Here is a 13752-nt window from a genome sequence, read left to right as displayed (position 1 = left end):
GGATTTTTCTGGGGAAGTTGTCCTAGTCCTCAGTAACAGTAAATTTTTGAGTGGTTATTAGTGCCGTGAAGTCAATCCCTACTCTTACAGCCCCTGTGTACAGCAGAGTGGAACCTTGCCCAGTCTCTGCATCATTCTCTCACCTTCTGGCACTGTTTATCAGACAGTGCTCCACTGCTGTTCATAGAGTTTTCATAGCCCATTATTTTTGGAAGTGGGTGGCCAGGTCCTTCTTCCTAGTCTGTCTTACTCTGGAAGCTCTGGTCAAACCTGTTCACCATGGGTGACCCTGCTGGTATTTGAAATACCAGTGGCATTGCATTCAGGATCACAGCAACATGCAGCCACCACAGTATGACAACCAACAGAAAAGTGGTATGGCTCCCTGACCAGGAAATGAACCTGGCCGCTGTGGTGAGAGTGCTGAATCTTAACCACGAGACCACCAGGGCTGGCTGTAATAGTAAATACTCTCTAAAAATTGTGCAAGACAATCCAAATGGTACTCCATGGCTAAAGACAATGTCTGCAAAATGTTTTTAGAAATCAAGCACAGATCTAAGCTACACAGCATTACTGTTTTAAATAAATAAGCAGAAAAGGATTACTACCTCTTCTCGTTAGTTTCCACTGCATCCCTGGATCTCTGTTTTGCAAATAACTTGGCCATTCTTTTAGCTTTGTTTTTTTGTCTATTGCTCATTCCTGTTCGAAATTCTGAGTCAATCAATTCAGCTGCCTGGAGAGTCTAAAAGAATAAAAGAATGGTGAGTTGGAACTTTTGAAGTTAAAATAAATACTCAGTCTCAGCCTTAGAAGAGGACTAAGTCTACAAATTTCACTATATACAAATTGAGTCTTTTTTGACAGCTTCATGCTATTCTCTTATGTGGCTGTACCATAATTCCACTCTCTTCTTCCTTCTTCCCTATTCTTCCAATTCCCAACAGATGTTCGTGCATATAACTTTTTTTTATGTTAGAATGTATTATCCTAACCCACAGAGGGCTTTGAACAGGTGAGACTTTAAAATAACCATACCACCCAAAAGTCATAAGAATAAAGAATGTCAAAAGAAACGGATAATCATCATCTACTGAAAAAATAAAATAATTACAGCCATAAGTGATTGGTAGGGCATCCTACAGTCAATTTAGCCCATATGCACCTTTCCTCATAACCCCTCACGCCACTTTTTGCTTTCTTTTCCATTCATGGGAGACATTATAAAGACTGTGAGACAGAAATGCTTTCAGCCCAAGCCTAAAAATCCTTTCTGCCCTTAACTGATTAAGATTCAACTGAACTTTACACTTCTACAACCAACTGGGGTCACCAGTGTGGTTGACCTGCTATAGTCTTGGTCCAGGGACCACTGGCACGTATACAAGGCAATGAAGCAGTGATGAGCCTATGGAAACAAGCAACCTTCAGCAACTCTTTCCAAAGGTCCGTGACATATAAAGCCAACCAAACTTGGATCTTCCAAACCTCAAACTGGCTGTTGCCCATCCCACATCCCACTATTCTATCCATTGCCCATTTTCTCTAATACACCCGCCCATTCATTTTCTTATACCATGTCCAACTACCACACTGTGAGCACATTACTACATTTTTGTTCTCCTTTATTATACTCTAGTTTCTTCTTTATTTTTTATTTACATTTATGCTTCCGTTTGTAATCCATTTCTTTCCATTGCTTCCTGGCTGTCATTATATTTTCTGCCTCTTTATACTCTTCTCCTTTTTCTCTCCGATATGTGCCATTTTTTTCTTGTCTACAAAAGTCATTCATCATCACATACCCCCAACCCTAAAAAATATACTTTACAAATTCTAATGGTTTGGAGGACTAGTAGAAAGGCAAACAGAACCATTCTCCACTTAAGCAAAGGGAAAGGCCAAGGAAATGACAAGATAAGGGTTTCATGACTACAAAGCAGGAATTCTTAATGGGGCCCATGGAATCCTTAAAGGATATTGCAGGGGCAAAACAAAAGAGTACTGAACCCTTTGAAAGGTAATATTTCACTTGTAAGTGAATTTTTCTAAGGAGAGAGCCACAGTTTTTACTGGAGCTTAAAAAGAATCTGAGGCATAAAAAAAGAAGCACAAAGGCATCCACTGGGAACTGGAATAGAGAAAAAGGAGGAATACGGAGCAAAATTATGGTACAGTCATAAAACAAAATAGCATGAAGCCATAAAGAATGTGATCAACCTGTATATAATGATGTATATTAAGTTACACGAAGTGAGAAATGCAAACAAGGCTTAAAAGGATACATATCCTTGTACGTACATAGAAATTTTCAGGAAGAATGCACAAGTAACTTAAAAAGGGTTGCCAGTGGGGTGTAGAGACATGGATGTCCACCAATTTTTGGAGAAAAACTTCTTTTCCTTCATAATATATACCGTTTTGCATTGGTTGAAAGTTTTCTTTTTATCTTGTTTGTTACTTTAGAAAATAAAAGAATGAATCATAGCTCTGAAGATTTCTAGTATCATCATCCCACTCTCTCACACATTTACTTTTTCTTTCCTTCACTAAAGAACAAAGGAAAGAGTAACTAGCACAACTAGTTCAATACTAGTTGAGTATCCTTCAATACAAGTGGCTCCTAAAAGGTACACCACCGCTTTTATCCAACAGTTTGGTGTCTTCAAGGTAGGCTGAATTTCTGTCTCTTTAGAATCTGTCATTAGAAATCCAAATTATGAAAACACTAAATTATGGTGGCACTAGGCAGCAGTGAACAGAATCCAGGATAGCATTTTCTTTTTTAATTACAATTGCATAGCAAAATGAAGCAAATCTCTTTGATTATTACTTGCACTCAAACAACCAAAGGTTTTACCTACAGGTTGTTTGTTTATAAGGGCTGCTGAAGTCGGGGTGTAATCCAAATCTTCATCATTAAAGAGTTCTTCAGTACTCATTCCAATGGCTTCTCCCATATTAAGGCCAAGTTTCTTCTGTAATAGTTTCCGTTGGCGTGCTATCCTCTCTTTAGGATCCACTTCACCTTTAAACAGAAAAGAAATATACTTCCTCTAAATCATTTAAGAAATTTTCTAACACATGAAGATAAGAGTTGATTCAAATGTTCTAAAAAAATGTAACTATTAAAATACCCCTCCTGACAATAAAACAAACTATACGCACAATCTCTGAATATGCCATAAACTCTATTACCTAACCATGATTGGTAAATAGTATTCTAGCTAATAAAACACTCTACCAGTTTTCATGAGATTCTTCCATTGTCCTACTGACAATTATCAAGTATATATAAAATGAGATGCATTCCTATGAAAATAAAGCAATCTTATTTTATAGCTACACCTTGTATATTCTCTGAAAGATCTAACCAGGCTAAAAAAACAAAACCTAGATTTTACTTGACAGAAAAAGATCTCAACAAATACATGCTTATTCCAAGTGTGCTCTTTAGGTATTTTTAGCCCATACAGCCCTAACAGCCCAGATAACAAAGATAAAGGCATACAAGTAGATAGATTTTGAACGTCCCAAATAAAACCCTCAATAATTCAGTGGAAAACAGATCAAACAGTACTATTTTAAAAATAAAAATTTGGGCTTAAAATAACTTAGATGCAAGAGACAATTCTACATTACTGGGAAAAAAATTTAACATTTTAAAATCAATAATGATCTGTTTCTAATAATGACCAAGTTCTTATTGGACTAACTCTCCACAGATTATAATAAACTCTTGCCAAAACACAAAAAAACACCTGAAGGCACTGAAAGAGAACAAAAGTAGGCATATACATGGATGTGTTGTCAATACCTGGAAGAAGGGCATGGTACTGGGTGAGTTTCCCATTTCTGCAGTTTTTAACCTGAGAGTAGACCCAGTCCATGATATGTGAGGTAGCTAAAAATTTAGGGGAAAAACCCAGTCTTTCTGGCTTGAAGAACTAGAGGAAGGAGAGTCAGAGGTCACTATAGCCATTAGAAGGTAGACAGAGAAAACCCATAAGGAGAGATCCAAAGAGAAGGCCCAAATTCTGTGTAAACTCAGCCAAATCTTTGGCTGAATTCTGAACTATGCATGCACAGGGAAGATTCCAAACAGTTCAGCTAAAGCTAAAAACTAAACTGAGATGTGAGCTGTTGCCCACCACAAAACAGTTTGTGATTTGAGTTTCCCCAAATTAAATGCCTGCTACAACAAACAAATAAGCAAAGAAACCAATCAAACCAAAACACTCTTGGGAAGAAATTAACAGAATCTAGCCTGCACAGTATAGCATTTACAATGTGAGGGATACACTTCAAAATTAATTGACATACAAGGAATCAGGAAAATATAATCCATTTTCAAAAGAAAAGACAGTTGATTGAGACCAACTCTGAGAAGATCCAAATGCTGGAATTAGAAGAAAAGATTTTTAAGCAGCTAGTATAACAATGCTCAAAGTAAAGAAAGATATCATCACAATGATGAAAAGACAGGATACCTCAACAGAGAAACAGAAACTATAAAAAAGAACCAAATAGAATCATACACTTGAAAAGGGTGAGTTTTGTGATGTGCAAAAATATGCCAAAAAAGCTATTTTTTTAAAAAAAGAAGTAGGTCTGGAATTGAACAATATCTGAAATTTTCAAATCACTAAATGGGCTTAGCAGCTGAATGGAGATAACAGGACCAAATATAAGTGAATTTAAAGATTGGATACTTTGCATTGCCCTATCTATAGAACAGAGAGGAGGGGGCGAAAAGATTAAAGAAACAACCTGAAAATGAAATTAAGACAACAATTATACATATAATAGCATCAAAAGCAAAACTTAAAACTTATATTCCTACAAAATATTGATGAAAGAAATTACAGAAGATCTAAATAAATGGAAAAACATTCTATTTTCATGGATCACAAGACTTAATATTGTTAGGACAGTAATACTTTCCAAACTGATATACAGATTCAACACAATTCCAACCAAAATATCAGATGGCTTTTTTGCAGACATTGACAGACTGATCCTAAAATTCATATGGAAATGCAAGGGACCCAGAATATCCAAAACAATCCTGAAAAAGAACAAAGTGGGAAGTGCATGCTTCTTGATTTTAAAACTCACCACAAAGGAGCAATAACTAAGACAATGAGTTATTGGCATAAAGATAGACATCGATGGAATACAACTGAGACGTCCAGGAAAAAAACTGCATGTCTATGGCAAACTAGTTTTCAACAAGGGTGCCACGACAATTCAGTGGGGAAAGAATAGTTCTTTTCAACAAATGGTGTTGAGACAACAGTATAGCCACATGCAAAAGAATGAAGTTGGACCCTTAACCTCACAACAGACAGAAAAATTAACTCAAAATGGATCAATAACAGATAGTAAAAGCTAAAGTCATAAAACTCTTAGAAGAAAACGCAGGGGCAAATGGCCTTAGATTTGGCAATAGCTTCTTACATATGACCTCAAAACCTTGAGAAACAAAAGAAAAAGATAAATCAGACTTCACCAAAATTAAAAACTATCGTGCTTCAAAGGATACAATCAAGAAAGTGAAAAGACAACCCACAGAATGGGAGGATGTTTGTAAATTATATTATCAGGTAAGAGGTTTGTATCTAGAATATATAAAGAACTCTTACAACAATAATAAAAGAACAAATATCCCACTTAAAATGGGCAAAGGATCTGAATAGACAGTTCTTCAAAGATAAACAAATGGTCAGTAAATACATGAACAGATGTTCAACATCATTATGCAGCAGGAAAATGCAAATCAAAATCACTTCACACTCACTAGTATGGATATAATTAAAGTCAGTTAATGACAAGCACTGGCAAGGACACGGAGAAATCGGAACCCTCGTATACTGCTAATGGAATATAAATCAGTAGAGCCATTTTGGAAAACAGTCTGGCAGTTCCTCAAATGGTAAAATATGGTTACCATATGACTCAGCAATTCTAGTCTTAGCTACCTACACAAGAGAAATGAAAATATATGTCCACACAAAAACATGAACATGAATGTTTACTGCAGCATTATTCCTAATAGCCAAAAGGTAGAAACAACCCAAATGTCACCAACTGATGAATGGATAAACAAAACATGATTTACAATATGGAACATTATCCAGCCATAAAATGAAATAAGACTACTTTACACCCATTAGAATGGCTGCTATCAAAAAAACAGAAAATAACAAGTGCGGACAAGTATGATGAGAAAACAGTTACTCTGAGTTGCTACCGAAGCACTGCACAGTATGACAACCCTCCTCATATACAGAGTCTGGACATGTAGATAAAGACTTGAGTTTAGGATTCCCACCACAAGTTCCCACTTTGCTTTTCCTGGGGCGCCCTTTAAAATAACCACTTAGAGCTGAGCCCTCCAAAAGTTAGTGACCTCCACCCCAACCAGCTTATAAGTAATAGGTGCTTCCTATTCCTCTCTCTCTCCTGCTTGCTCATGACCTGGGATGAAAGTCTGCCCTTCTCTCAGCTCACTGCCCCCCACCCCCATTTTCTGGGATTTGTAAGTCGTAAATTTTGTGACTTTACTTTCTTTGCATGAGTGTATTAAAACTGTGCCTTCAATCAAAATGATCCCTGGGGTTTTCACTTCCCCAAAGTGGGAGATCAGACGCTGAAAGAGCTACCTGCCGACCCTGTGTGGGTGGCTTGTGCCTCCTCATTCAGCAGGTCATAATCTGCATATTCTTAATTTAACACACCAGCTACAGGCCCCACAACACAGCAAGATGTGCAGAAATTGGAAACCTTGTGCATTTTTGGTAGGAATGTAAAATGTAAAATGGTGTAGTTGCTATGGAAAACAGTATGGCAGTTCCTAAAAAGACTAAAAATAGAACTACCATATGATTCAGTAATTCCACTTCTGGGTATTTTCTCAAAAGAACTGAAAGCAGGAATTCAAACAGATATTTGTATACTCATGTTCAAAGCAGCAATATTCACAACAACCAAAAGGTAGAAGCAAGTCAAGTGTCCACTGATGGATGAATGGAAACAAAATGTGGTACAAACACACACTGAAATACTACTCAGCCTTAAAAAGGAAGGAAATTCTGACACATACTACAACATGGGATGATAGACATCGATGGAATACAACTGAGACGTCCAGGTGAGAGTATTATGTTAAGTGAAATAAGCCAGTCACAAAATGACAAATACTGTATGATTCCACTTATTTAAAGTACCTAGAGTAGTGAAATTCATAAAGACAGAAAAATAGAACAGTGGTTGCCAGGGGCTGTGGGGAGGGAGGAATGGGAATTGTTGTTTAATGAGTACAAAGTTTCATTTTGCAAGATGAAAAGAGTTCTGGAGATCAGCTGAACAACAATGTGAATGTACTTAATACTACTGAACTGTACACTTACAAATAGTTAAAATGATAAATTTATGTTGTCTACATTCTACCACAATTAAAAAACTGATACATCCTATAACAGTAATAAAAACTATTTAGAATAAAAAAAATGAAATAAGCACTGATATATATACCACAATACGGATAAATCTTGGAAACATCCTGCTAAGTAAAAGAGGCCAGTCACAAAATATCACATATTGGGGGCTGGCCCAGTAGCATAGTGGTTAAGTTTGTGTGCTCTGCTTTGGTGGCCCAGGGTTTGTCATTTTGGATACCAGGCACAGACCTATGCACTGTTTATCAAGCTATGCTGTGGCAGGCGTCTCACATATAAAATAGAGGAAGATAGGCAAAGATGTTAGCTCAGGGCCAATTTTCCTCAGCAAAAAGAGGAGGATTGGCAGTAGGTGTTAGCTTAGAGCTAATGTTCCTCAAAAAAAAAAAAAGACTACATATTGTATGACTCCATTTATCTGAAATGACTAGAATAGGCAAATCTATAGAGAAAGTAAGTTGCTTAGGGCTGGGAAAGGGAAGGGAGAAAGTAGGGGGATAAGAGGGTGACAGCTAAAGGATATGGGGTTTCTTCTTGAGGTAATGAAAATATTCTAAAATTGACTGCACATATCTGTGAATATACTAAAAACCACTGAATTGTACACTTTAAAAATGGGTGGATTGTATATGTGACTTATAGCTCAATAAAGCTATTTAAAAAAATTGTTAAGGCTGTTCTACCCAGAGGGAAAAACACTAGGCATCCAAAAGTGAAGACTGCTGGCTCACAAGTCTAGTACACTTACACAGAGCCCAAAATAGTCCTCTCATTCCAGGGAAAGTCCTATTGGGGAAAATATCCACACAACTGCAAAGGAAACAGGCCAGCACCTATACTGATCATGTATGTGTCTTTCATATATATGAAGAGACAAACACAGACGAGCAGACATTTAAAGAAAACCTAATTATAGGGTTTTAAAGGAGCACTATTCAGCATGCTGTCACTTAGCCTTAAAAACTGAGTTCTCAAAAAATTGGGGTTCCCAATCCTGGTTACATATCAGAGTTACCTATGGCATTTTTTTTCTTTTAAATAAAATTTCCTAGAGCTCTCCACAGATCTATTAAACCAGAATCTGTAGGATAAAATCCAAACACACATATTTTTTTAAAGTAACAAAGGTGATACCAACTTTTACTCCTGGATAAGGGTCAATGATTTCTGCTGATGTCCTTGGGTATGCTAGTAAGATCAGTAAACCTACTGTTTAGAGATAACTTTTTCAAATTAGGAAGTTTTTTAAACAATTTCTACCTCCCTTATTAGAAAAACTATGTTTTTCTGGAACTTAAGCAAATTCTCCTCTTATTTCTCTCCAAAAATAAACTAGACCTTTTAATAGAAACCATATTAAACAAGAGGGAATGGGTATTTGACATTTTTTTAAGATGAACAAACTGAAGATCATTTCATTAACTTAGCTAGATGGGTATGTTTTGACTAATAATTAATTTAATTAGCAAAAAAACAAAACACTGTTCTGTTTTGGTTTTAGTCAAAAGAGCAACTTATTTACTTACAGAAATCCATTAAAAACATCAAGGTTTTTTCCACTCAAGGCATCAATCTTGAATGGCCAAAACATTTATTTTATATCCAGATAGATTCTGTAAGTTTAAAGATAATGGGACAATTACCTATCCAAGATTTATTTTTCATTTTCAGTTTTTGCTTTGGTCACCAGCATGAGTAGATCCAATTATTTAAATATTTAAAACACATTATAAAAAGAAAACTATCATATAGCCTCTCAAATTTCCAGAATTGTGGAAAACATGACCACAATCTACACTAATACTGGCCTTTAAAATCTATTCAACTGAGGCTCTTGTGTAACACTTCATAATTTCTATATTACATAATAAAATGGCTGCTGAAACATTAATATGTATCTATTAATGATGTATATATATAGTACATATTCACTTAACAGAAGAAAAATATTCATATGGTAACTTTAGACCAAGTACTTCTGGTTCCCTTCCCCACCCAAAGCGTGCCCCACCACAATTGTAAACTCTAGCCAATTTACATTTCATGATATCTGTTAGATTTTTTTGCATGACTGATACATAGCATACCAAGTGATGAATTACTTCGAACCACACGTTTCAGATTTTCTTCTACAGAACTACTACATACCTGATTTTTCATCTTGTACTTCGAATTCTGCACCAGCAGATCCCAAAAGCGATGCCCCATGTTGTAACAATCTACATATATCAAATCTGTCAAAATTCAATCGATCTGTAGTAGAAGAATCTTCCATAGCACTTTCTGAAGTAGGTTCTAGACAAAGTTAAAAAAGATTTAATTTGATCATATAGCCAAAGTGTGGGATTAAGGAAAAGAGCATTACTTGGGGTGGGTGGGTAATATTTTAAGAAAAGTAAAAGGTGGAGGAAGTAGAAAAGCTACTGTGGATTTATTTATGATCAGCTCTTAGTTATTTATGAATAAACTATTTAGTTGGTGGCTCCCCTTCTACAAACTACCTGAATGTTAGTGGGTGTATGTATGGCTGTTTTTGACTACAAAAGCACGATGTTATATGAAGAAATGCATCCCAATGTTGAAATACCTATGTTAGATATCGTGCTATCTCCACTTTCTGTTGACAGTTAAAAAGTACCAAGGTAACGGCATGAGTTTATTAGAGTGCTAAATTGGAAGACAAATACATACTTACAGAATATATTCAGAAACAAGACTAATAAACATCATCCCTCCCTATATCTGAGGAATATCTAGGATACAAAGCAACTACTCATTCAATAGGACTCACTTCTCATAATATAAGCAAATTATAATCTCACAGTAAACTGCTCAAAATTATCTATCAATCTGAGGCCTAAAATTATCTATAAAATGTTCTGTATTCCTCCCAAAAAAAACGTTATGCTGCTAAATTTTACAATATGTTGTAACTGTTCACTGACCTAATGGTTTGTTTAGCTGGCATTTGCATATAATTCATCTGTAAACTAAAATACAATTGATTGACTTAAAGGGAACTACTTATATTTTAAATTTTCTACTGATGACTAGCAACCTTATTTACTATAAATTTTAATGCTAGTGTACCTGATTTAATAAGTTTTATAAAAAAGAATCTGAGTTCTAATAGCTGTATATATGAAAATAAGCAGAGATAATAAGCTGGAAAAAACTCTTCTAAAATAAGTTAAAAGTTCTTTTGGTTATGTATTTCATTTGATGAGAGAAGACAAATTAACACAATCACTCAAAATAATTGGTGCCAGCAAATTAAAGCAAAAATTTTGGATAAGCTACTACTTATGATAAAAGTGATGTTATCAATGTGACTTGAGAATGAAATCCAGTTGCACCATATTAAATTTGCACTTAATGAAAATATTCACCTTTACAAATTTTCAAAAGCATACGTTCATTTTTAAATATCATTACAGGCAGTCAGAAAAAATAATTTATATGTTTTTCTAAAATGAAAAATATAAGACATCTAAAAGACACGTAAAAAACTAAAGACTTACCCCCCCCAAATATCCATATATAACTGTGCTTAAATTTAGAAAATAATTACAAAATTTAGAAAAATTACACTATTCTCCCAGCAACAAGAAAAAATAGACTGTTTCAAATATTTACACTGTATTGATTTAATTTATTTTTTAGGACATAAATTCCTTGAGGGAAGTAATAATCTCTGTAAATCACACATACTGTAGAATTAATAATTTAAAAATATATATGAAAACATTTATCTATCTAGTTTTTTTTTTAAAGTGTGGTGAAAATCGCCTTATTCAATGTCATTTCCTGACAAGCCTACACCTAAAAGCATGCAAATTAAGCCTATAAATTAAAATTGAAACTATATTAAAATATAAAATGTATAGTAAAGTTTTTACTGCAAACTACTTTTTCTACTTAAAAGCACCTTGTTTGGTTCTTGGCACGGGATTCCACTCAGGTACATTTTTCACTATAGCTTCAACAGCTTGTCCTGCCGCAATCCGGGTATCCCAATTTGTACTCCTTAAATATATCAACACCTTAAAAAATTATAAAATGAAATAGTCACACACCAAAAAATATTGTTTGTTCAAGGTAACCAGAACAGAGAAATACAAATTTACTTGTTATTAACTTCTAATTTAGCAGTCCTCAAATTTATATAAAACACTTTGGAATTATTAAAATCATTTACAGGGCCAGCCCTGATGGCCTAATGGTTAAAGTTCAGCGCACTCCACTTCAGCAGCCCGGGTTTGGTTCCCAGGCATGGAACCACACCACTTGTCTGTCAGTGGCCATGCTGTGGTGCTGGCTCACATATTAAAAGAAAAAGGGAAGATTGGCAACAGATGTTACGTCAGGGTAAATCTTCCCCAGGGGGGAAAAAAAATTTATACAAGATTCTGTCATTCACAGGAAATATCACTACCCCTTAAAAAAAGGAAAAAGGAGTTTAATAAAAGAATGCTTATGTACATTTAGAAAAATAACCTAGCTTTTAACATAGTAAAAAGCAAAGTGTATATTATTCATTAATCCCATTACTTAATGCAAAGAGTTAAGTTATAAAAACTAGGTGAGGGGTCAGCCCTGTGGTGCAGCAGTTAAGTTGGCACATTCCACTTCGGCGGCCCAGGGTTCACTGGTTTGGATCCCTGGTGTGGACCCATGTGCTGTTTGTCAAGCCATGCTGTGGCAGGCGTCCCACATATAAAGTAGAGGAAGATGGGCATGCATATTAGGGCCAGTGTGCCTCAGCAAAAAAGAGGAGGATTGGCAGCAGATGTTAGCTCAGGGTTAATCTTCCTCAAAAAATAAATAAATAAATAAAAATAAAAACTAAGTGAAAGAATAAATGAATTCAGCAAGATTGTATAAGATAAAAGATCAACATACAAAAGTCAATTATATTTCTATAAACTTTCCATAAACAATCTCAAAATGAAATTAAGAAAACAATCCCATTTATAACAGCATCAAAAAGTATAAAATACTTAAGAATAAATTCAGGGGCTGGCCCCATGGCTGAGTGGTTAAGTTCGTGCGCTCCGCTGCAGGCAGCCCAGTGTTTCGTTAGTTCGAATCCTGGGCGCAGACATGGCACTGCTCATCGAACCACGCTGAGGCAGCGTCCCACATGCCACAACTAGAAGGACCCACAACGAAGAATAGACAACTATGCACTGGGGGGCTTTGGGGAGAAAAAGGAAAAAAAAATAAAATCTTTAAAAAAAAAAAAAGAATAAATTCAAAAAAGAAGTGTTAAACTTGTATACTGAAAACTACCAAAAATTCAAAATCCTGTTGAAAGAAATTAAATAATATCTAAACAAACAGAAAGACACCTCATGTTCATGGATCAGAAGACTTAATATTGTTAAGAAGGTAATACTCCCTAAATTGATCTACAGATTCAACATAATTCCTATAAAAATCCAAGCTGGCTCTTTTACAGAAATGGACAAGTTGATCCTAAAATTTATAGGGAAATACAAGGCACTCAGAATCACCAAAACAATCTTGAAAAAGAATAGTAAAATTGGTAGACTCACACTCCTTGATTTCAAAACTTACTACAAAGCAACAGTGATCAAGACAGTGTGGTACCAGCAAAAGACAGATACAAAGATCAATGGAATAGAATTGAGAATCCAAAAGTAATACTATGTGTCTGTGATCAACTGATTTTTGACAAGAGTGCCAAGACAATTCAATGAGGAAAGAAGAATTTTTTCAACAAACGGTGCTGGGGCAACAAAATAATGATTTTGAACGCCTACCTCACACCATACATAAAAATTAACTCAAAGTGGGCCGTAAGTCTAAAAGAGCTAAAGCTATAAAATTCTTAGAAGGAAACATAGGGGTAAATCTTTGTGGCCTTGGGTTAGGCAAGGGTTTCTTAGATATAATCTCAAAAGCACAAGTGATATAAAATATGATAAATTTGACTTCATCAAAATTAATAACTTTTGTGCTTCAAAGGATAATGTCAAGAAAGTGAAAAGTGGGGCCGGCCTGGTGGCATAGTGGTTAAGTTCATGCGCTCCGCTTCAGCAGCACTGGGTTCACAGATTTAGATGTCAGGAGCAGACCTAACACCGCTCGTCAAGCCCGCTGTAGTGGCATCCCACATAAAATAGAGGAAGATGGCACAGATATTAGCTCAGAGACAATCTTCCTCAAGTAAAAAGAGGCAGACTGACAACAGATGTTAGCCAAGGGCCAATCTTCCTCACACACACACACATACACAAAAGAAGAAAGTGAAGACAACCCACAG

At 35.5% G+C, this 13752-nt stretch overlaps 1 protein-coding gene across 2 annotated transcripts in view; it reads right to left on the bottom strand.

Moving 5' to 3' along the window:
- The window catches only part of BTAF1 (B-TFIID TATA-box binding protein associated factor 1), a 92946-nt gene that overhangs the window by 63146 nt on the left and 16048 nt on the right, over nucleotides 1-13752 (bottom strand). For both annotated transcript variants that reach the window (XM_046652980.1, XM_046652981.1), the window contains 4 exons: nucleotides 11392-11506; nucleotides 9612-9758; nucleotides 2868-3031; nucleotides 612-748 (listed from right to left, as the gene is read on the bottom strand). In XM_046652980.1, coding sequence (XP_046508936.1) covers nucleotides 612-748; nucleotides 2868-3031; nucleotides 9612-9758; nucleotides 11392-11506 — 563 coding nt within the window. The remainder of the gene's footprint in view (nucleotides 1-611; nucleotides 749-2867; nucleotides 3032-9611; nucleotides 9759-11391; nucleotides 11507-13752) is intronic.

This window comes from Equus quagga, chromosome 2 (genome assembly GCF_021613505.1).
Source record: "Equus quagga isolate Etosha38 chromosome 2, UCLA_HA_Equagga_1.0, whole genome shotgun sequence".
Taxonomy (NCBI): domain Eukaryota; kingdom Metazoa; phylum Chordata; class Mammalia; order Perissodactyla; family Equidae; genus Equus; species Equus quagga.
This window is presented reverse-complemented; position numbering and strand designations above follow the sequence as displayed.